General features: G+C 37.0%; 1 protein-coding gene across 3 annotated transcripts; it reads left to right on the forward strand.

Annotated features, from left to right (window-relative positions):
• Nucleotides 1-431: 431 nt before the first annotated feature.
• FAM204A (family with sequence similarity 204 member A) lies at nt 432-16,858 on the forward strand. Of its 3 annotated transcripts, none has more exons than XM_031062577.1 (8): nt 432-483; nt 971-1,282; nt 2,199-2,289; nt 2,803-2,836; nt 3,418-3,520; nt 5,211-5,300; nt 16,038-16,144; nt 16,493-16,858. In XM_031062577.1, exons 2-8 carry the CDS (start codon nt 1,049-1,051, stop codon nt 16,542-16,544), a joined length of 711 nt encoding a protein of 236 aa, XP_030918437.1. In that variant the 5' UTR covers nt 432-483; nt 971-1,048; the 3' UTR covers nt 16,545-16,858. The 3 variants fall into 3 exon arrangements, with proteins under 3 accessions (XP_030918437.1, XP_030918438.1, XP_005427787.1); XM_031062578.1 differs by lacking the exon at nt 432-483 and adding an exon at nt 490-854 and having other exon boundaries at nt 3,421-3,520; XM_005427730.3 differs by lacking the exon at nt 432-483 and adding an exon at nt 491-854.
• The last annotated feature ends 4,624 nt before the right edge of the window (nt 16,859-21,482 follow it).

Below are 21,482 nucleotides of genomic sequence, written 5' to 3' on the forward strand. Positions count from 1 at the left end.
TGAAAGAAGCTCAATTCTGATGAGGAGGAGCTGAGGGAGTTGGGGGTGTTTAGTCGGAGAAAAAGAGGCTCAAGGGGGACATTATTGCTCTCCGAGACTCCCTGACAGGAGGCTGGAGCCACACTGGCATCGGGCTCTGCTCCCAGGGAATAAGAGATTTCATGAAATGGCCTTCTGCTGCATCAATTGAGATTTAACTTGGACACTAGGAGCAATTTTTTCACTGAAAGGGTGACAACATTGGAACGGGCCGCCCAGGGAGGTGATGGAGCCACCGGCCCTGGAGGAGACTCCGGGAAAGACTTCATGTAGCACCCAGTGTTATGGTCTGCTGGACACAGTGGCTTTGCGTCGTAAGTTGGACACAGTGATCTGGGAGGCCTTTTCCAACCTAAATAGTTCTGAGATTCCCCCGCTGATTGGCTGCACCGCCCCGCCCAATCCGCGCGCGGGGTGTTCCGGCGGTGCCAAGATGGCGCCCAGGTAAACACGGCCGCGGGCGGCGGGGCTGAGGGGGGTTCTGCGGGCGCCGGGACGCGGCGAGAGCCCTCGGCCTTCCCCTAGGCCGGCGTTGGGCCGCGTTTCTCTTCGCCTCGCTGCCTTTGCAGCTGGCCTCCTTCGCTTCCCCGGCCTGCTGCCTCCCCGCAGCGGCTCTTCCCTGCCGGGGCCCGGGAAGGGGAGGTGGCTGTGCTGGCCCGGGAAGTTGCCCCTGTGGAGGCACGGGAGGCGTTTGCTGCTAAACTGAAAGGAGCTATAAGCAAACGCATAGGGGCACCACTTTAATGGACAAGGTGTGGGGAAAAAAAGAGTAGTCTCAGGCTCTGTAATCAAGTTGTCATCTTCTTTCTGAAATAGTAAGTATTTGGGCTTTTATAACGTGCTCGTCTAAAATATGTAGCGATATTTGTGTAAGAAGAGCAAAAATATTTCTGATGACGTGTTTTGCTGTTTCTGTTTTTCTCTTCCGCAGGTTGTTTTTGTGTTGGGATGGGTAACCTGGTGTCTTTGCAGTGAATTGAAATAGTTTGGACTTTATATAAACTGGAAGATGTGGAGTGGGCTGTTACCTCCAGGACTGAATGAAAGTGATGTTGATCTGAGTTCTGATGATGGAGACGAATCACCTGATTCCTGTTCAAAGCAAGAGGAAAAAGAAGATACTGAAAGAGTTCAGGGGACTGGACAGGAAAGTAGTGCCAGCAGTGAACCTCTTGTACCAGTGACAGATGAAGAAGGTGAATCTCAAACGTGCCCTCCTGGAGTTTCTGTAAATATCTGGAATGTATGTATCATTACAGGTTTCCAAAAGAGTATAATGCAGTGTACTCATGTGGCTGATTTTTAGAGTAAAATAATTCACTGTTGAATAATCAATACACAAATCTGAAATTGGATCAAATATGATCTGAGTATACAAACCTTCGATTATTTAAAGCCAGGTGAACAGGAATTTAGGAAGGAAGTGATTAGGTGGTAGTTTGGTGGTGATTGAAAGCACAGCAAGGAGTTGTCATAACTACACAGTTGCATAAAACTTGTGTTTTCAGTGGTTAATGGGCTCTGAGCTACTTGGTAGGTGCTTTCTGCATTGGTAAGGATTTACAGCTCAGTGTTTCATAGCTGGGGAGGGGAGGTGTGCCCTGCTGCTTGCTGTAGGATTAACTGCAAGCATTCAGACTCAAGAGTTCCTTATAACCTCCCGATTCTGCAGTTGCATGTAAAGACTGGGGAAAACAAAAAACCCTTAACAAAACAATGTGTTTTAGGCTTTTGATTCAAAATAAGAACTGGCAAAAATAGTTTCCTTCTTTCACCCCTCAGTTCTTGTAGGTAGCCTGCGGTTCAAGGACCATGCTGTCACTAATTTCTGGTTACAAGCTACCAGCCAGGCAATAAATATACATGGTGTATCTCAGGAGTGCACAACAAGCAGAAGTGTGTTCTGTGTCACATCCCTTGAGAAAACTGTCAGATCTGAACAGTCCTGGGATGTACAGAGGGCACAAAGTCAGAGAGAGGTGATGAAAGATTGGCACCAGTTCCAGTTTAACACCATCAGAGTCCCATGGTCTTGATTTATAGATTGGGATGTAGTAGATAACACAAGGCACTGTGGGTAATTTTACATTTCTCTATGTAATTTCTTAAAAATGGGGGGAAAATTAAAAATACTGACTTGGTTTTTCATAATCTTGTAGAAATTTTTGGAGCTTCAGAAGAAACACCGTGAAATGAAAATGCAAGTGAGAGAGGAAAACAGATGCCGGAAAAGAAAGCGACGCCGAAAAGGTGGTTTTTTAATGGCTAACAGAATTTTTTGTTTTCCAATTAAATTAGTATCAATACATGCTGTTTTGTGGGTATTTTGAGGTTTTGAGATTTTCTTTTTTGTGGTTTTTTTTTAATGAAGAATTGTACTCTAGCTGTTATCTTGGATTTTATTTTTCTGCTTGTATGCATCAATTGCAAGGTGGTAGTGAGGTTGTAGACAGATTGCCACATAGAATGCAAGTAATATATTTAAAAGGGAGGTAGAACTTACTCAGTTAATACTGATTTATAATGGTTAAGTGTATTTCAGCAGTTTTACAAAACTTACTTCTGCACATTCTGGTTAAAACTTCATAGATATTGCAGGAGTTGCTTACAGCTGAGTGGTTTAAATCTGCATGATCATTGGGTAAAAACCCAGTGTGTTGATCTTTAAAAGAAAATGTGACCAATTAGAACTCTCTTAACTTCATTGGATGCTGTGGGGTATCACTGTGTAATGTTGAATTTTTTCTTTTTTTTTCCCCTTAGCAAAACAGAGAAAGAGCGATGAAGTGGCTAAGAGGTATAACCAGGTCAATGGGATTACCTGAGGTCTGTTAGTAGCAGGCAAAACTTACAATAAGCCTGACCACATTCATAGCCAAAGCCTAGCTTTGAGCACTGTGTAAAATATATTTAAATTTGCTCAGTGTCTCTGTTGGGCAGGCTGAATTTGTACCGGTGATTGCTTGATGGAGTGTTACTGCTTGATTTTAAAAATCTACCCAAATGTATCATTTAATGTAACCTTTGATAGACTTAATGCTCTTCCTGCTTCCTTCATACAAGCTCCTGTTCAGCCTGCTCCTTCCCTTCTTTTTCCTCCTTGGCAGTGTTAGATTTATGATTAGACTCGATCTTAAAGAACTTTTTCAACCTAAATGGTTCTAGGATTCTATCAGCTTGCTTTCAAGATTGTGTAAATGTAATTTCACAAAGGGGGAGCAATAATTAATTTCACTTTTTAAAAAAACTGAATGGGTAAAAAGACCATGTCTGCTAAATGGAAGAGTTTATTTTAGCTTTGAGAAGGATATTACAAGTTGTGGAAAGGGAAGTGGTTATAGTAATGACTTGTTTGTTTGTTTGTTTGTTTGTTTTTAGTAGTCAGCAGTTGGAAAATGAAGAAAAATGGAAAGAACTTACACAATACTTTGGAATCAATGATAGATTTGAATCACCTGTGGACAGCAGGGCTCCACAAAAGGTGACTGTTATTACAAAGGCAGTGTCAGCTTGTGTTTGGCAGTAAGAGAGCTTGTCCTTAACTGAGATAGGAAACTGAGGCTGAGTGTAAAGAACACAGTCACTCTGAGGAAGGATGATTTTATGAGCTTTTTAAATAAATGTCCTTGAATGGTAGCTGTGCTTTCTTTTAAGACAGTATCCAGGCTTGTTTCCTGTCTGGTTTTGTTTTCCTGTTTTCCTGTTGTGAGAGACGGAACACTTCATATGCATTGTTTGACTTTTCCTTTTGTTTTGCTTCGTTGTGTTTTAACTTTAAAATGTGTCACATCAATTCTTCAGTTGACACCAGTGGCTACAAGAATTAAAGGTGCAAACCTAGCATACATTTGACTGGATTCATAACATACTCTGTTCATAAATATTACTCTGTAACTAGTCATATTTGAAGTAATTGGCACACACAATGGATAAGTTAAGCATCTCACTGCATTGTGAGTTTCTGTTAGTGCTGTTGGCTCTATAATATTTCTTATGAAGTTCTCTGTAAGTTCTATTATGTGAAATGTTCACTTAGCTTCCTTTATGATAATTTTTGTATTTTTCATTTTCTTAAAGTGAGTTTTACATGCAGGTCATGAAGATTTGTTTGCTTCTTACTTTTGGTGGCTATTTAGTTGTCATTGAAGTGGTCAGGATAGATCTGGAATGAGGCCCAAAGTGTTCAAGTGCAGCTGTTTCATTGTAATTTCAGGGATATTATCACTAGTGGAAGATATGTCTTGCTATTTTCAGAAGAGGCATCTTAACAGGATTTGCCATCACTGCAACTTCCAGTTGTGCATTTTTTTTCGTCTACCACCTGAAATAACTCAAGTGCAGTGTTTGCAGATCACTGTTTCTCAAGAATTCCATTAGCTTTTTCCTTTTTATCTCTTAAAAAGTGTATGTTATGGAACTGTCAAATGTGTTTTCTTTATTTCACTAATATTTAAAATCCGTGAGGCTGTAAATTATCTTTTGGTATGATAGTGAGTATTTTGGGAAATTCTGAAGTCAGTGCTACCCTTCTGTACTCCACCACAAATTTACAACTATAATTTCCAGGAGATAGTTACTTTTTATTGTTACATTTTTCATAAGTGTTGCCATTAAACAAGTTATGTTTACCTCTGAAAATAAGAAAACAACCCTTAAATCCTGAAGCTTTTTCATTGTTTTCCATAGGGCTGCTAGAATTTTTAATTTATTAGCACAGTGGAGTGGCTTTGTGCCAGAACTCTGGTTTTTGGGGAGAGATAAGATCTTAGAACTGTAACTATACAGTGGTAATTGCCATTCTTCATGTTACCTGACACATATATTTCACATTTTGTTTAGAAAGCTCCAGGGATGGAAGAGATAAGCCAGATCTTCAGATGAAATTTTATTGTGACAGGCATAAACTAGCCCGTGTAATTTTTTTAACCTATAGTATTATCCTGCACATAAGGTGGAACTAATGCAATGATTTGTGCTCAGGCGGCCTCTCAGTGAATTCTTAATTATACTGTCCATTGCAATACACAGCCAGAGTGATTTGTGGTACTCAGAAATTACAGGTTTATGCAGTGTCTTAAAGAATTTTATGAAAGAAATATTTTTAGAAAGGAGGTACTCCCTTTAAATATGTTCTTTTTTGTTCTAAAGGCATTTATTTTTTTTTTCCCTAGTCTGGCCTTGAACTGAGCATAGAGAAGTGTGTGGCTGAAGGTGACATTGCCAAGGCTGAGGAGCTGAGTGACAGATTAGCCATTCGTGAGGTAAGTGGGCTGTTAACAAAAACTCGGAGGGGTCATTTAGTTCTGCACATCTGGACTGAAAGTGTCATGAGTAGAGCAGCATTGAAGATTGTTTGCAGCATCTTTCCTGTTTCCTGAGCAGATTCAGTCAGTGATTGAAGGACTTTGCTGCTGATCTGGCAGTGCTTGGACAGCTTTAGCTGTGTTTAAGAATTGAAAATACATCCATGAACTGTCCAAGTACTTGCTTTAGGGCCTTGCTGCTCACTCCACAACTCAGAGGAGTTGGTATCTGGTCATCTGTGTTGAACTTTTGTTTTTTCTCTATGTTGCAAGCCAGGAGGACAGGAGTAGGATGTTCTCTTTCTCTCAGTTCCCTGTGCCTCATAAGTTTTTTTTGCATTACCTCTCCCATAAGCTTGGGAAGCCTGAAGACAGGTAGAGATTTAGCAAGCCTAGAGCAAATAAGGAGATATGAACCCCAAGTTATGGGCCAGTACTTGTTTCTCTTGTATTTATGTGGTCAGGTGTTGATGGCTGGAAGAATTCTGAAGAAGAATGGGTGTAGACAGTTGTCTCTCTGTACTACTGCTGTAGCTTTAAAATTGTGATGGATATTTTTTTCTCCTTGTCGTAATTGTTCAGTGTATAAATACATAGCTAAAACCAAGTGCAAAGTAACACCATTTTTTCAAGATGTTGTCTTGATAGTTGGTGTAGCTGAGTAATTTCATGGAAGCTGTGCTCTCTTTGCCACAAGTGGGAGAAAAAAAAAATCTGTATGTAGATGTCTTAGTGAATACTTAAAACTGGTGAGGAATCTATCAGATAGCTCTGGTAACTTCATCTAAGAAATTGTCCAATTTGTGCACATAGAGTAGTTGGTAGCAGCTGAAGTAAAGACAGCTGAAGTCCACAGAGGCTGTTTTACCCACTGCTAGTTGTGCATAGGGGAGAAAATGGAGAGGAAAAAATTAGGTTAATAAAATAGTTTAACAGTTTTGAAGCCAGGTAAGAAAAAAAAAAATTATTTCAGTGAGTGGAAAAGTGATATTTTTAAAGTAATATCAGTAGTATGATTTAAACTATAAATCTTCTAGATTTATACTAAAAAATAATTATATAATGTTTTGCTTTCATTCCTTTATCTTGAATATTCTTCCATCTTCACAGAGGTAATGGCAATTTTCTGTCCACTGTATATGCTTGCAAAATTCAAAGGTATTAGAAGAGGATTAGGAAAGCAAAGACAAATTTTAGCTGCCTCTCATTCTCATACAAATATTTTAAATGTTTCTTAAATACAGTGTTTTAAACTAAGCTTTAATGTAAAATTGCAGATTTAAATCTGTTTAATGCAATGTATTACAATATTGTGATGACTCTAAAAACAGACAGCTTTTGAAGTGGGAAATACAGTTCTTAAGGTTCTCTGAGGTTAGGTAAAAGTAACTGTTCCTCAGTGAGTGTTCTTACAAAATCATTAAACTCCTCCATTTAGTCACTCAGGGCAGTTTCTAATGACTGGACTCTTATCTGCCTTGTCACCAGTGACCGCAAAACTTCAGTCTGCAAAGATAACAGCTATTGACAGTGGTAGGAATGTGCCCTGGTGTTCCCTTTAAGTCTGACCAGCTTCTGACTGTTTTATTATGTGTACAACATGAACAACTTGCTGTTCTCCTTCACAAATGTCATTATCCCATCTCCTCTAAAGTGGTTGGAGTATTATAATCAATAAAACATACTGAGGTTCTAGTGCAAATTGTTCGACTATAAAAACAAATTAATGTAAGAAGTTTTAAGGTTTTGTAATATTTATGATAAACTGTTATCTGATTTTGGTAGCCATGGGATTATACAACATCTAGCATATCCCAGGTGCTCCAGCAGTGTATTATTATTTGTGGAACATTAGCTCCAAATTGTTGACTTTCAAATATTAGCGTGTTGTAATTCTGAAAACAAAATGCTTGAAACATTATTAGTATTCACAGCCTTGACTTGGTTTTGGTTAAGTGGGTTTATCTGAACAAATAATATGTTGAAAGAAGGGAAACTCAAATGGCTGGCTTGATCTCTCATGAGGAGTTCTGTTGAGGCAGAATCCATGTGAATTCACTGGGGTTCTCTGCTCTTGTAGAGATGTGTTCCATTGCTCACTGCAAGGTTCATTTTTCTTTGTGATTTTCAGAATCTTGTTTTTTTAATGGAACTTTTAAAATACTTTTTTTTTTCCTAAGGAAATTCTTCTAACAGTGACTGTTTCAGTGAAGAGCTATAAAAAGAGGATTTGATTATGGAAGAGGCTGATTGAACAGTCATTGTTTTGTACACAAGTACACTTAATAAAATATTGCTTTCATGTTGTATCCATTCAATTGCTACTTTTCTTCTCTTAGCAGTTTACAGAAATGTCGATTTCAATATACAATGCCTCTAAGAAGTGAGTTAATTTTAAATTATGTGGCTGTTTGTATCCCTCTAACTTCCAAATGCAGCACAGCTCTGTGAGCAAGTCAGGCATGGAACTACACTGTGGCTGTATTGAAGTACACCACTTCTGAAGTCTGGAGTAATAAGTGGATGAATTATTGTTCTTTTATCTCAACTTCATCTCTTTATGTATAGTTTTCATTTTTCTTGAGCGGTGTCACGGAGCTGGGGACAGAGAGTGTGTGAGAAAGAGCTGTGTGGTGTTTGGGGTGCAGCCCCCCTTGCAGCCATGTGAGAAATGTTCAGTGGGTAGGTGTTCTTTTTGAAATCAGGTGTATGGGGTTTTAATCGGCACCATTTTCTTTTGCAAGAAGCAGTGACTGGAACCTGCTGATAAAGCTTTTGCTTTGAGGCACAGATCCCAGAGTTCTTACAGCCGTTTCCTGCCTTAATAAGTGAAACTAATTTTTGATGTATAACATTTATAAGCCTGTGAAACTGATAGGGCAGCTTCAGTATTTAGAAAAATGAAGCCAAAAATAAACAGATGATGAGTATAGACGGTAGAAACATGTCCTAAAAAGCAAAGGAATGTCAAAATGATGCTGTCAATATCCTGTCGTTGTGACACAGTGAGAAAAGGTTTTTCAAAATCAGATTCATTTAAAATCAGTGATGACTTAGGCAATATGCATAATCTAGCAGCTGTCAGTGCATCATGGAATTTTGCATTCTAAAAACCTAAATGGTACAGCTTTAAAGTTTTGGGTCTTCAGGTTTCCAGGTGGTACTTGTTGCAGGTTCTTTAAGGAAATTGTTACTGCACTGCATTAAATGAACTATCGGGCAATATATTATTTTTTATTTTCTTTTCTTTGACAAAGACACACAAATGCTGATTTTAAAACAGCTTCTCAATCCAGGAGCTTTCAAGGTTTTGGTGTGAGAATTAGAATTTGAACACCTCGTGCATGAGGCTGTATTTACTGGTGGCTGCATGGGTGGATTCATATGTAGCTTTTGAGACTGGCTGATGTGTTCCCCCTTTTTTGTTGGCAGTTGCATTTCTATTATAAAAATTACCTGTATGTATTACACTGCTGAATATTTTGTCTAATCTCTGCTGGGCAAACCTCACTGCCAAGTGTTACCCCTTGTCTCCTGCTGTCTGTCAGTCGTCAGGGTAGCAGATCTCTACCTGTGGCATCCTTGGCCATCCCCACAGTGCATTCTCTTGTGGGGTGTTCAGCTTCCCTGAGAGGTCTGGTGATCCTGAAGTTCTTGGTTTCATTATTTTATACACAAGTGAAGATTTTCCTGAAAAAAATAAAGGCACCTCTGCATTATGTTGTAGAGAATAATTTAGGCTTCAGTAACTCTGCTCCTTCAGCTTCTGGCTGGAGCACCTCAGTGCTGTGATGCAATTAGTGTCCAAGATCAACACTGCTTTGATAAATGTGTTGAGCAACAAAATAATGCAGGTGGGTCATACTCCTTAATTCACTGTAGAGCTTCAAGCACAGTTAGACTGAGTTATTTCTTTAATACCTGCAGTACAGTACTATTAGTATTAAAAAAAATGAGCAATTCATTGCGGTGTGCATGGTACAATATGCACAGTTAGTGTTTATTATTGTAATCCAGTTGCTGCCTTTGTTATCACGTTCCAGGGCTTCCAGCATGGGCAGAGTCCTTCATGTTTTATAGTTGTGCTGTTCAGATGTAGCCTGGCATACCTAAAGCTGCTGTTTGAACATTGCATTTAAGGATGACTTACTTAACTTGAGAGATGCCAATAGAAATATTAATGTAGGAGTTACCCCAAAAAATCTGAGTCTTTTAGAATGAAAGTTATTAAGAAAATAAAGTACATGTGAACACTTAGCTGGGCTGAAATGACAAGATTTTTTTGGTGATGCCCTGGGGTAGGATAGCTGAGATGTAATAGTAGCAGATACTTGGGATATGGAGCTGGGAACAGACACTTGGAATTACGTCAACTTCTCAATGCTTTGTAAAAATTTTTGTGGAATTCTATCTTGAGATGTAATTAAATTGTTCCTGCTGTGTTAGTGGGAATCCACCTAAATTTCTTTAAAGAATAAATGTTGATAAATTAGAGCACTGTGCACAGCTGGATGTGTTTATCCCTTTGAGTAAGGATGGTATGTGCAGAGATCTGCTAATTTCACTCTGCTATAAATCAGTTTCAATCTGGAGTGATACTTGTAAAAATTATTTTCATAGTAAACCAAAAAGTCTTATAAGATTCTGCACTACAACTCCTTACATATATTTTTTCCTCCTAGAGAAAGAGGTTTTTTTCATTGTGTTTTTGTGCTCAAATCATGGTTTGGTTGTATTTGCAAAATGCAGAATACAGATTTCTTATGGCTCTAATACTGTGAGAGCTGATCTGACTAAAGCCCAAACTTTGCACATATTGGTGAGGTTTTTTTTGTGTGAACTGCCTGGTAGGCAGGTGCCACATTGTCTAAGAACACATTAGCCTGAGGACTGTAACTTGAACACAGTTATATAATCTTGACCATATTAGACTTACCTGTCAAAAGTAACTTCTAAAATATTTTGTAATTTAGTGTGCTAAATTGCTGCAGCACATGTCAGTCTCTAAATACCCCTGACTTTTTGACAGCATTTCCTGAGTGCCTGGCTTAGTGTCTTCTGGCATTTTGGAGAAAGACTTAAAAAGCTGCAATTTATGGGGACACTGGTGTTTAATCCAACTTAAATGAAGGATCTACGTTGTAATTGATGAAATTAATTGGCTATTCACTGGAATATGATCCTCATGTTACAGCAAGATCAGTCCTGCTGTTGTCTTTAAATTGATGCATTAGTTTTGACCATTTTCTCGTAATCAAATTAGTATCTCCTGTCTGCAAGTAACCTCTAGTCATATAAATAAGAAAGGGAAGCACACAAGGCAGTTTGTTGGTTATTACTGCTGAGAACCATTCTGGAAACTGGTTTCCATGTGGGAATCTGGGTAGGAAATAGTTGGTTGTGATGACATTACTGTCAGAGATGGACAGGAGTTAGTACTTGATGCTCTTCTGTTGGTAAAATAAAATTTCTTAAGTTCTGTGCAACGTTCACAATTTCTCACAGTGTTTTTAGGTACCTGAAGTGGTGCAGTTTTATGTGAAGTGTAACCAAGCACAAATTAACTTGGAACTCTTGTTGTGGAAGAACTGTCCCCATCACCCCCCCAAAAAAAAAGAAAAAAAAAGGTTTTTTATCTGTGAAGGATTTCTTTCTTACCTTGGTGAAGGTGCTTCCAAATACTCCTCTTCATTGAGGTGGTTTTCTTTTAACCTTTGGAACATGGCAGGGTTATCACCTAGAATTACATTCTTATGCTCCCTTAATTATGTATATCTTTTCCTTAACAAACCTTAAAAAAAGATTTCAGATGTTACAAGTCTAATTAAAGAGACAGACAAAGCACAGTTTATACTGTAGATTTTTTCTGCAGTTCAATTAATCAGCATGTTTTCTCTTTTAATTAAAACCATTTTAGTAAATTAAAGCCCACAGCAAAACACATATATAATTTGTTTGTAATTAGCTCTTAATTGGTGGTAGTTGAAGCTTAGCACCCTTGGTTTCTTTCTTCATGATTGCCATTTTATTAGCAGCCAGTCATTAATTAATCTTTTTTTCTAATTAGCTTATAAAACTGTTGATGGCACATTATTGTAAATGTGATTTTAAGTTCAAAGCTTGTTAATAAGCTTTCTTACTTAGAAGAACAGAGATAAAGAAATTGCTGAAAACAGTACTACAGTTCTTTTTTTAAAACTGCCTTTGTTATAAGGGGGCTCTGTAAAGCATCTAACAGCTTATGGTTAATTTTTTAATGCTGTGTTTTCTTGTGAATGGAGGAAGTTACTTGCATTTAAATGTTTAAGTCTAGCAAAGAGCTTAATATTAGAACAGTTTCCTGTCCTTGCTCCATTGCTATGTCATCCAAATATAATGTGGTGTTGAAATACACAGCATAAAAATACAACAAAGGTATTACAAAAGTATTTTAAAGGGGAAGTTGAGCACATCATTGAAAGGGGACAATTTTCAGTGCAAAATCCACTCGGTATTCTTGTTTGCTTTATATATTTTATATACGTCAGCAATGGATAACATTCCATAACATAAAAGGAGAAAATCATTGCTAGAGGCAAGCCTGGAATAACTAGATTCATATTTGATGAGAAACTGTAACACTATATTAAAAGGCTGTTTGGCTTCTCTGCTATGATCACAGGATATTTCAGAACCTGTTTGAATATAGATGTTTTGTTGGAGCTTTTGTAGGTTTAATATTTTGTATTTCATACCTCAGTATTTCTGGAGCAGTTCTTGATTCCGTTGTCTCATACTTGTATCGTTCAGCATTTACATTTTACAGTCCTATCTTAAAGGCAGGTCTTTGCTTTGTGATATTTAATGTTAAATGTCCTGATTTGCAAGGAAGTTTTCTGGAAGTTACAGTAGATTCTGTTGCAACTTAATAAAAATGTTTACTCTTCTGCCTGAACTTTACATTCTATTTCAACTTCAGCCATTTCTTTGCTTGTTTTAAAAGTGTTTTATGATGCTGTGCAAGAAACACTAGAAAGGGATAGCTGACAAGGAAAAAATTAAAAATTGGATAAAAAGTAAATGAATAATGTCATATTACTAAAAAGATGAGAGGCTAATTTGTGCCGACTTTTTGCTAATTTTGTTCAAGCCTCAAAATGAGGAGCTGTCACCCGTTCTGTGTAGCACTGATGACAGTGCCAATGATCCATGAAATAAGCTGCCGCTGGCTTTGTTCTGATAAGAATGAACAAATCTGCACAATGTACGGCTCCCAGAATCTCATTTTCATACTTGCATGCAGGCTAAAAGAAATAAGCTGTTTGCAGGCTTGATTAATCAGACATTTGAGGGTTTTTTGTCTCTTTGATCTCTTTCGTCTCCTAGGTAACTTGCTTGACATTAATGTTGAGCTTGAGTAAAGACAATCAGGAATTGTAGACCAAACTGATATAAAAATTAAAGACCTTAACACTTTAAGTACTCCAGTAATGGTTCCGCTTTACTTCAGAAAACATCTGTTTTCATTTAATTAAAGAACAAAAGAGAATAGCATAAATATTTTTCATAGAGACCTGTTATTCCATAAAAAGTTAAAGTATGATAATTGGTATTTTTAAATAAATGCCTTGGAAGTGTTCAAAAAGAAGCAAAGCTTCAGATATTTGTTACAAGGTAACAATTTCAGATGAGTAGGAAATTTTCATTTATGCTGCATTAAACATCTAGAGCAAGATATTTGGCATGATTATTGGTCAACTTCAAAATGGAAAGGGCTTTGCCCTGTCGAAACTAAGTTGTTTTTTAAGTTTGTCTCAAAATACAAACATATATAGTGTTACAAGGATGAACCATTATGTCAGCTTTACTACCCAGTATGATTTACACACTTTAAACCTGTAAAATTGAAAGGAATTTGAAAAAAAAATGTCGCAGTGCGTTTGCTTGAGGTTATGCAGACGCTTTTACAAATCTTCCAAGTGGCTGTAAAGATGAATGCCTCAAGGGTCTAGCCAGGGCCCTGCTTTTCCAACCAGCTAAAGCCCTTATCTTAAATCCAAGCAAAGTACCATTAATCTTTTTGAAAGACCTTTTATGGCTTTTAATATATCCCAAATTAGAACATTTTACACCCTTGGTTCCTGAAATATGGTGATAAAAAGCCTTTAGAGCTTAATTTTCCTTACTGCGTGCTCTGACCAATTTGCAGTTCTTTGTGATAATGTTTAGACACCTTAATTAAAATGCAGCAAAATATTGGATGTTCTATATGGAAAATGCTGATACTTTGACTACACAAGAAATTGTTGTATATATTTTTATTCATGCTTTCTTACTTCTTTTAAGATTGTATTTTATTGAGTTATCTGATGACCTGAAATGTTAGTATGGTGGGTTTTTTTTAATGTAAAATCCATTGACCAAGCTTTTATGGATTTCTTATGGGGGGGAGCAGGGAGTGAAGATGTATGTCTGGGTTTGGGTGGGAGCAGAAGACATTTAATCTGACTAAAATGTGTGTGTTTATATGCAACATTTGTTTTTGTATCTTGAAAATTTGACTCTGTGTAGCCTAGAAATTATAACAATGCTGCAAAATGATTCTGCATTTACTTCCACATGCACTGCAGAGGCTCTTATTGTCCCATTTTTTCTGTACTTTTCAAAGATGGAAGAACTCATTCTGTCTTCCAAAAAATGCAGATAAAGATTTTTCTGCAGCCCTTGTTTAGAGCTCCCTTGTGTATATTTGTGTGTGTATAAGTGCTCAATAGGCCAGTAGAATATATTTTAAGGAGGTTCTGTTATTCATCACACAGTAAAAGTTAATTTTCAAGTGTGTTAGGAGGTAAAATACCTCTAATAAAGGCATGGTTCTGCTGACTGACTTCAGCCATCAGATTGCTCTATTGTTTAAACTAATAATTACTCCTGTTTCAATTTAAAAGTAAACATTTTTTGAATATTTTAGGTGAGTTTTCTTAAGCATTTTTATACTGCAATTATATTAAGGTTAATAGCTGCCCTTAAATATTAAGTGACAATGCAAATAAAAGAATGTTATGTTTTAGTCTTTGACCTGAAATTTAGCAGTTCAGATGTTGGCATTGAATTACTGTTAATAAAAAATGTTAATGCTCAGGGGAAAATTACGTAGATAATATAAAAGTTTTGAAGTAGCTGGTCACAGTATTTTGTGCATGAAGATGATTCCAAATATATATTTAGGGCATTATAACACATGCAAATAGTGGATGAGAGACTTGTTTAGTTTTTCCTTTTTAAATATTATGTTTATGAAAATATCTGTTTTCCTTTCAAACTGTTATGCTCAGCTCCTGTCTGCTTGTGTTGGCAGCATTTAGAGCCTCAAACAAAGCATAAACTGAGTTGTGCTTGCTGCCTTTCTTTAAAAGCTCCTTTTTTCATTCTTGAACCCTGAGAAGTCCATTACTTGGAGCTTGTAGAAGAGCTTGTGATGCTGTTTTTGCTTTTTTTTTTTTTTTGCTTTGTTAACAAAATGATCACCTACCTATTGTGTGTTTGATGGGATAGTTGTGGAAAATGTGTCAGTGCATCTACACCTGCAGATGTGTTCTAGAGTTCTCTTTCATCTTACCTGGATAAAGCATTCCTCAGAGTAAATACTTGTCTGCATAGATGCTGCTGATTATTCAGGTATATTACCATTAATAGTAGAACTTCAGCCAAGGTGTTAAAGAGTATTTTTCCCCTTGGGTCTCCCATTCTTTGATGCCCCCATAACATTTTGGGGGACATTTAGAATATCCAGTTTGCTGGATATAACTGTTTGCTAATTTCAAGAGGTTTGGTTGTGGATTGAAGGAAAACCTGTTTTCCCACATCAGTTTGTAGCAATTTGGGGTAAATGAATTGCATGCTTGTCTTGGACAATAGCAGTAACTTCTGAGAATGAATTCCTTCATAACTCATGTCAAGTCAAGGCAGCAACCACAAAATTTAACTACAAGTTATGAATGTTGATTAAGGGAAATAAAGTGGTCATAGTTCACTGTATCTTCTCCCATCTTTTTTACTTTACTCTTCCCTGCCTTTCTCGCCTGCGCTTGACATTCCCTAAAGTGAACTTAATTCTCACAGTGCATCAGTTTATGGATGTTTTTCACCTGCATGGAAAGCTGGCATATCACACCTTTGCAATATAAAAGCAAGGGTGGAGATAGACACTAAGGACACTGCATCAAGTATTTTTGGACAGACTGATTAAAACATGTCTAGTGGTTCTAGTGAGAAATGTGTTATGTTAGCAGCTCTTCCTGTATAAAAATGTCTTGTTGGGTGTTTTTGACACATGTAAGACCTGATTCTGTTGTGTTGGCATAGCTGAGCAAGACTGGTCCTGATAATGGAGACTGTGTATTTGGATATGTCTGTCTGTATAAAACAAACAAGCAAAAGGATCAAATAAGCGGTTGCCTTTGGTTTTGGTTTTGAAAATGAAGGATTTGTTGAAAAGGATTGCTTGCCTCAGGATCCTACAGCTTTGTATTTCCCTCAAGAGACATTCTTGTTTGTCCAGTCTTAATAGTGCATCATCAACCTAATATTTGAAATATATTTTAGTATCTATTGAATTTTGAGAAACAATATCAGACCAAGTAATTTGTGAGGCTTAAATTTCATATGAGCCATTTGCATCTAATCAGTTTTCCTTTGTTCCTTTTCATGTCTTAGCTTGGTGTGAAAATTGCCAAAGCTGCTGCTTGCCGCAACTTTGTAAAAGGCAAGCAAGAAGCAGAGGCTGCCCAAGAAGCTCAAAAGAAAAAGAAGCTTGCTTGGGGGTAAGTCATTTGAGTATGGAATTAAACATTTGTGGTTTCATTGGCACTAAGTGTGTACAATACAATCTCAGTTAAATGTTTTTTTTTTTAGTTGAAATAGGCTTGTGCTAATCTAATTTGTTTAGTTTAACCTTGTTGGGTTTTGGTGGGCTTTTTTAGGAGTGTATCAGACCTAAGTACAGAGGCTTTATCAGAAATAAAGTGGTGGTTGTGTGGCTGTATTTGTCTTCATGTCTTTATTACAGTATTAAAAATAAGTGATTTTTGTTGTTGTTAAGAATAACATGGTTAAATACCTAAAACACATACCCTCATCATTCCTAATGTGTATTTTGTGCTCTGTTTCAGATTTGAAGCCAAGAAAAGATGGGAAACAAAAAGCAACATGGGATACATGTAGTCCATCCTGTTTTCCTCAGGAGTTGAATACCTGTTGTTACTTGAAGAATATTTGTGGGCACCTTATTAAATCTAAACATAAAACCCCCCCAAAACATAAACACATCAAATACTTAGTATTTATATTAATGTTTTTTAACTGCACTGTCTTGTTTTGTCACTCTCTTATAAATAATACAGCAAAAATACGATCTAAATATCAATACTGTGTTAAATTTTCCTCCTAGATATGAAACCTAAAGATAATACATTTCAGGATGAATTTGGAGTCTGGTAGAGAGTTCTCTGAAGTTGAAATAAAATCCTTGGTCCAAATGTGTTTTGTGCTGTACTGCAATTATAATGTGTGGGTGTGAGGAGAGGGGTATGTTTGCTTCTGGGGCTACACAGACTTAATGCAGTAAGTACTTCTTTTCTTCTTGTAAGTTGGAGGAAGACACTAAATAAAGAGGAGCAACCCCAGCCTGTTTTTTTTAAACCAAGGGCATTTATAGCCTTAGTAAATATAAATATATAAAAAAGAACCAAACAAGAAAAAGTCCATCCTCCCTCTCCTGGAAGGATCTGGTACTATTGGTCATATTCTGGTGCCACGTTCTTCATAATGTTTCAGATTCCCAGTTTTCTTTCCTTCCTAAGAACACAGGTTTTTAAAGTCCCAGATAAAAATATATTAATACATATCTTGGAAAAATATCTGAACTGTTATGTTGTACAGTTAACTGCACCCAAGATACAAATGCAGATTTTACTCCAAGTCAAATGTTTTACAGATCAATTAGGATTTGAATGTTTATGTTATAAGATTATAACAAGAATTGGTGATTATGTTTCTTCAGAATTGTTCTCAGTGAAAAGTAAGTACACATTCAAAACGAATAACTTTTCTCCCTGAAGCTCTTGCATATATGTTTAGTCACCACAATGCCTGAATTGAATTGGTAATGTAAATGTCAGTTATTGTTAACCAAGATTAATATGTTTCAGGCCAAAGGTATGGTATTAGTGTAATGGTGATTTACTGTGGAAGTACTTGGGGCTAAAACAACTTGCCAACAAATAGCAATTTGAAGTTTTACAGCAGCAATTCGAAGAGTTCAGGTTTGCAGTCCAAGATGGAATAGTGCATTTTTGTTCATTAGCCCTCGGGATATTTGATTCTTTTTTTTAACATCATATTTCTTTCACACAGATGAGAGTTTGCAATATGGTAATCTGCAGTTAGCTGTAATTAGTTACGATGACAGAGTTGAATACAATTGCCAGGATTGTAAATTGGGGGCTAAACAGGTTTCTGCAGTATAACGTCATAAATCTCACACTATGGTTTACAAACTACATTGCTTTGCAAACTTTTGTGTGGAAGAAAGCAAGTGCTATCTAGTGAAGTGATTGTAAAGGTAAACTGCATGTTTGCATGTGTAAACACACAGGTTATACCATAACCCTACATCAGGATCTTCCTCAGTTCCAAATGTTCCTGTCCAGAAGCTACAGGCAATCTGTCCATGATTTCTGGGGTTTTTTTAAATCATCAGGAAGATGGGTGTTAGATACAATTGACCTTTGTTATATACTGAAATGTAGAATGGTGCTGATAATTAATGCCAAACACACCAGCAGCATTCCATTAAACTTTTTAAAGTATCATTTATTAAATAAGCTATTTTCTGTTTTGCAGTAATTGCTGTTAAGTGTAATGGTATTTGTCAAATCAAGATCTTGATCTAATTGCAAGGATCAGTGTTCTTTGTTTTGAAAATGTGCTTTAACAGAAACCCAAGCCCTCAAAAAACAGCTCTTGCCCAGCTACCTGTAATATTTTAGACTAAATCAATTAATTTTATATTAGGCCATTAATAACAACTGTTTAGGAAGTATGCAGAATATTTGCATCAGGTCACTTGTGTGATGAATTTAAAAATGACCACATTTCAAACGTCTTTATCCACCTAAAGTGTTTGCTTAAAATACTCATGGATTTCCAGAATTATACCATGTTCAAAAATCTCTTGACAGGGAAAATACAAAAGCCTAAAACAGCTTTATAGAGTTCATATAAATATATAAGAAATAAGTGAATGCAGAACTGTACCTTTAATAATCATCATCCTAAACTGATGATCTGTTTTTAAATATCTTGCATTGTACTGACACTTTTTTAAAATTGTTTTGGACTGTGATGTAAATTTTGGCCAAGTAAGTAGAAGTGCATTCTGAGACTTAATGTTTCCTGTTTAATGGTGTTAAATGAATCCAAATGCTTGTTTCATTTAACTGAATGCTTTTTAATCAGCTTAAATATACAAGCTCTAACACTGATCTAAATTTGAGATGTAATAATAATTCTTTTAGCAGATTAAAAGTTTGCAATATCTTTGTTTGGCTAAAATTACAGATCTCGAGGAATGTACTTGAATTATAAATATCAGTACAAATCTGTTGTGACGCCAAATACTTATTAGAAGTTCATTTGATGCTATCTTGAGTTGGGCAACAGTTCAAAAAGCAGCCCTGCCAAAGTGTTTCCTCCCTCTCAGAAGTCCTGAAAATCATAAATGCATGCACTGGTTTTATCCCAGTTTTTTTTTTCTCCACCAATTTCATCCAGCATCAGTCATGGTACTCTCTTGGATATCCTGAGTAGCCTTAAGTCTTTTGAGGAAAAATTGTGTAACTTCCCAAGTGTGGCTCTCTGGAGTAAACCAAGAAACTACCTGGAAATGTGCTCTCAAAATTTATTTGTAGAAATTGAGCAAGGCTGTTTCTAGAGCATCCTGGCCTGCTCCAGCCTCACTCTGTTGTGGGCTTTGTCAGTCTGGCCTCTGATCTGGGCTTGTCACTCAGGTGCTGTGCCAGGGTGAGGGGTTTGCTTTGGGGTTTTCAGCAGCCCCAACCATGTCAGGTTGGGTGGCTCTGCACCATTTCACTGAGCAGTGTTGATGCTCCTTGAACACTTCTCACTCAGCTGCCATGTCTTCATTTCTGCTCCCATCTCATGTTCTGGCAATTCTATTGTGTTTTAAGGCCTACATGAGAAATACTTTTATCAGTTCCTGTGATAAAAAAATCCAGTTTGAAGTTTGACAACAGCATACTAATACAATTACTTGTATTTCTTAATACTGCATTCCTGAGCTCCTTAACCAAAGAGTGGCTGCAGGGACAGTTTGACAGATAAAAACATATATATAGTTGTTAGAGTTTTAATAGTTTTTTGCCTGGAACCATAATCTGTATCATTATTTTTTTAGTTTAATTCTGTTGGACAAGTTTCAAAGATAAATGTGGTGTGTAATAAGTCTTTGCAGCCTCTAATTTGTGAAGGAGTGTCTGTCCAGTTAATACTTGCTCATTGAAGCAAGGGGTTTTGAAATAGCTGAAGTACGAACTGTAATTACTGATGTCTGTTTCCTATTCACCTATGGCTTCTGGCATTTGATCAAAAACTGTAATGTATTGCTTAATCTCAAAGCATTCCCCACTTTCAAAAATATTTACCTCATGAGAATTGCACAGCACTAAATGACCTTAGCACAACCAGAGTAGATTTTTATTTGGCATTGATCATACGTAGCTAATCCACCAACAAGTATTTTTCCTGTTATTTTTGAGCGTTGGTAATTTAGGTACAGATGTGTCTGTAGTGTACCTTTAGTGCAAGCTTAAAGCATCTTAAAAAATATTAAATATATTAATAATAGGGTGGGATTTTTACTTCACAAATGGGGTGGCTAAAAAGAGGAGTACAAAGGTTGAGCAATTTATGTGAGGGCAAACTCCTGGCTGGCAGCAAAGTGGCGAGTGAAGGAATCTCCTGGTTTGCTGTTTTGTCAAAGCTGAGAATAACAGAGAGAAATCAGTCTTGAACAATTTTGTGGCAGGTGCCTAATCCTCTTTGAAAGTCATTGGGAATTGGGCACCTCATTACCATCTCTCCCACCGAGAGAGTAAAAGAACTGTGATATTGAATGCAGATGTTCTGAGCATCACAAGAATAAGTAAAAGCCCGAATTTCATTTGAGAAAAGTTGTCATTTTTTGTGTTGAAAAATGCCTGCATTGCTTTGATCTGTCTCCAGCTGTGTTTATTTTACCATCAAATCTTGTCTTCCCAGTTTCTGTGGGATTGTAACAGAGTTGAGAGGTTTCTATTTCTTTACTTGTAATTGGACCTGGAATAAAACATTTTGCCCTGAAAAAAGCATAGGAGTTAAACAGACACTAAAAATGAAAGCAGCCAGCTTTATAAAAGGAGATCTACCTATTTTACATGTGATTGTGCTTGCCATGCTCATTCTCTGATATTGAATCATCATCCTGACTTAAATAGTATGTTCCTTTCTCTTGGAATTTCCCAGGTGTGCTGCTGGCCTGACTCACAGCTGGAAGTGACTTCAGGCTGGCATGAGGTGACCACAGATTGAAATGAGCATTTGTATTTCCATGTTACGTGTCCTAATGAGTCAGCCTTTGGCAGCTTTTGCTGTAACTGAGGAAAATAGATACAAGAAAAGATAGATACAGAAATAAGGGTTTTACCCAAATGAGAACTGACTGCTTTCTGGTAGCCAGAGAGGGAATTTTGTTCATCCTTTTTTCACAGCCTCTCTGAAATGAACAATATGTTCAGGTAGCCCAAACAGCAAGTTCAGATATCAAGCAAAGTGTAATGCTGCCTGTGGACTCTCTTAGCTGGATAGTGTTTATGGTATTTTAAGGATTTCTCTGTGAAGAAGTGGTTGCTGACCTTGTCAGATCTTTAATCCTGAAATGCCAGTTGGCCTCTGCTGGTACAGACCAGTATTAATGCCAAAATAGTAGTGCCCTGAATTTACCAGTACTGCTCAAAGAGAAAGAAAAAGAATCTGCATCTTCTCCCATTACTCTGGTGCTGTCCAATCATCTGCACCTGTGATCAAAAGTCATTGCATTCTTTT

This window comes from Geospiza fortis, unplaced genomic scaffold (genome assembly GCF_000277835.1).
Source record: "Geospiza fortis unplaced genomic scaffold, GeoFor_1.0 scaffold719, whole genome shotgun sequence".
NCBI classification, from domain to species: domain Eukaryota; kingdom Metazoa; phylum Chordata; class Aves; order Passeriformes; family Thraupidae; genus Geospiza; species Geospiza fortis.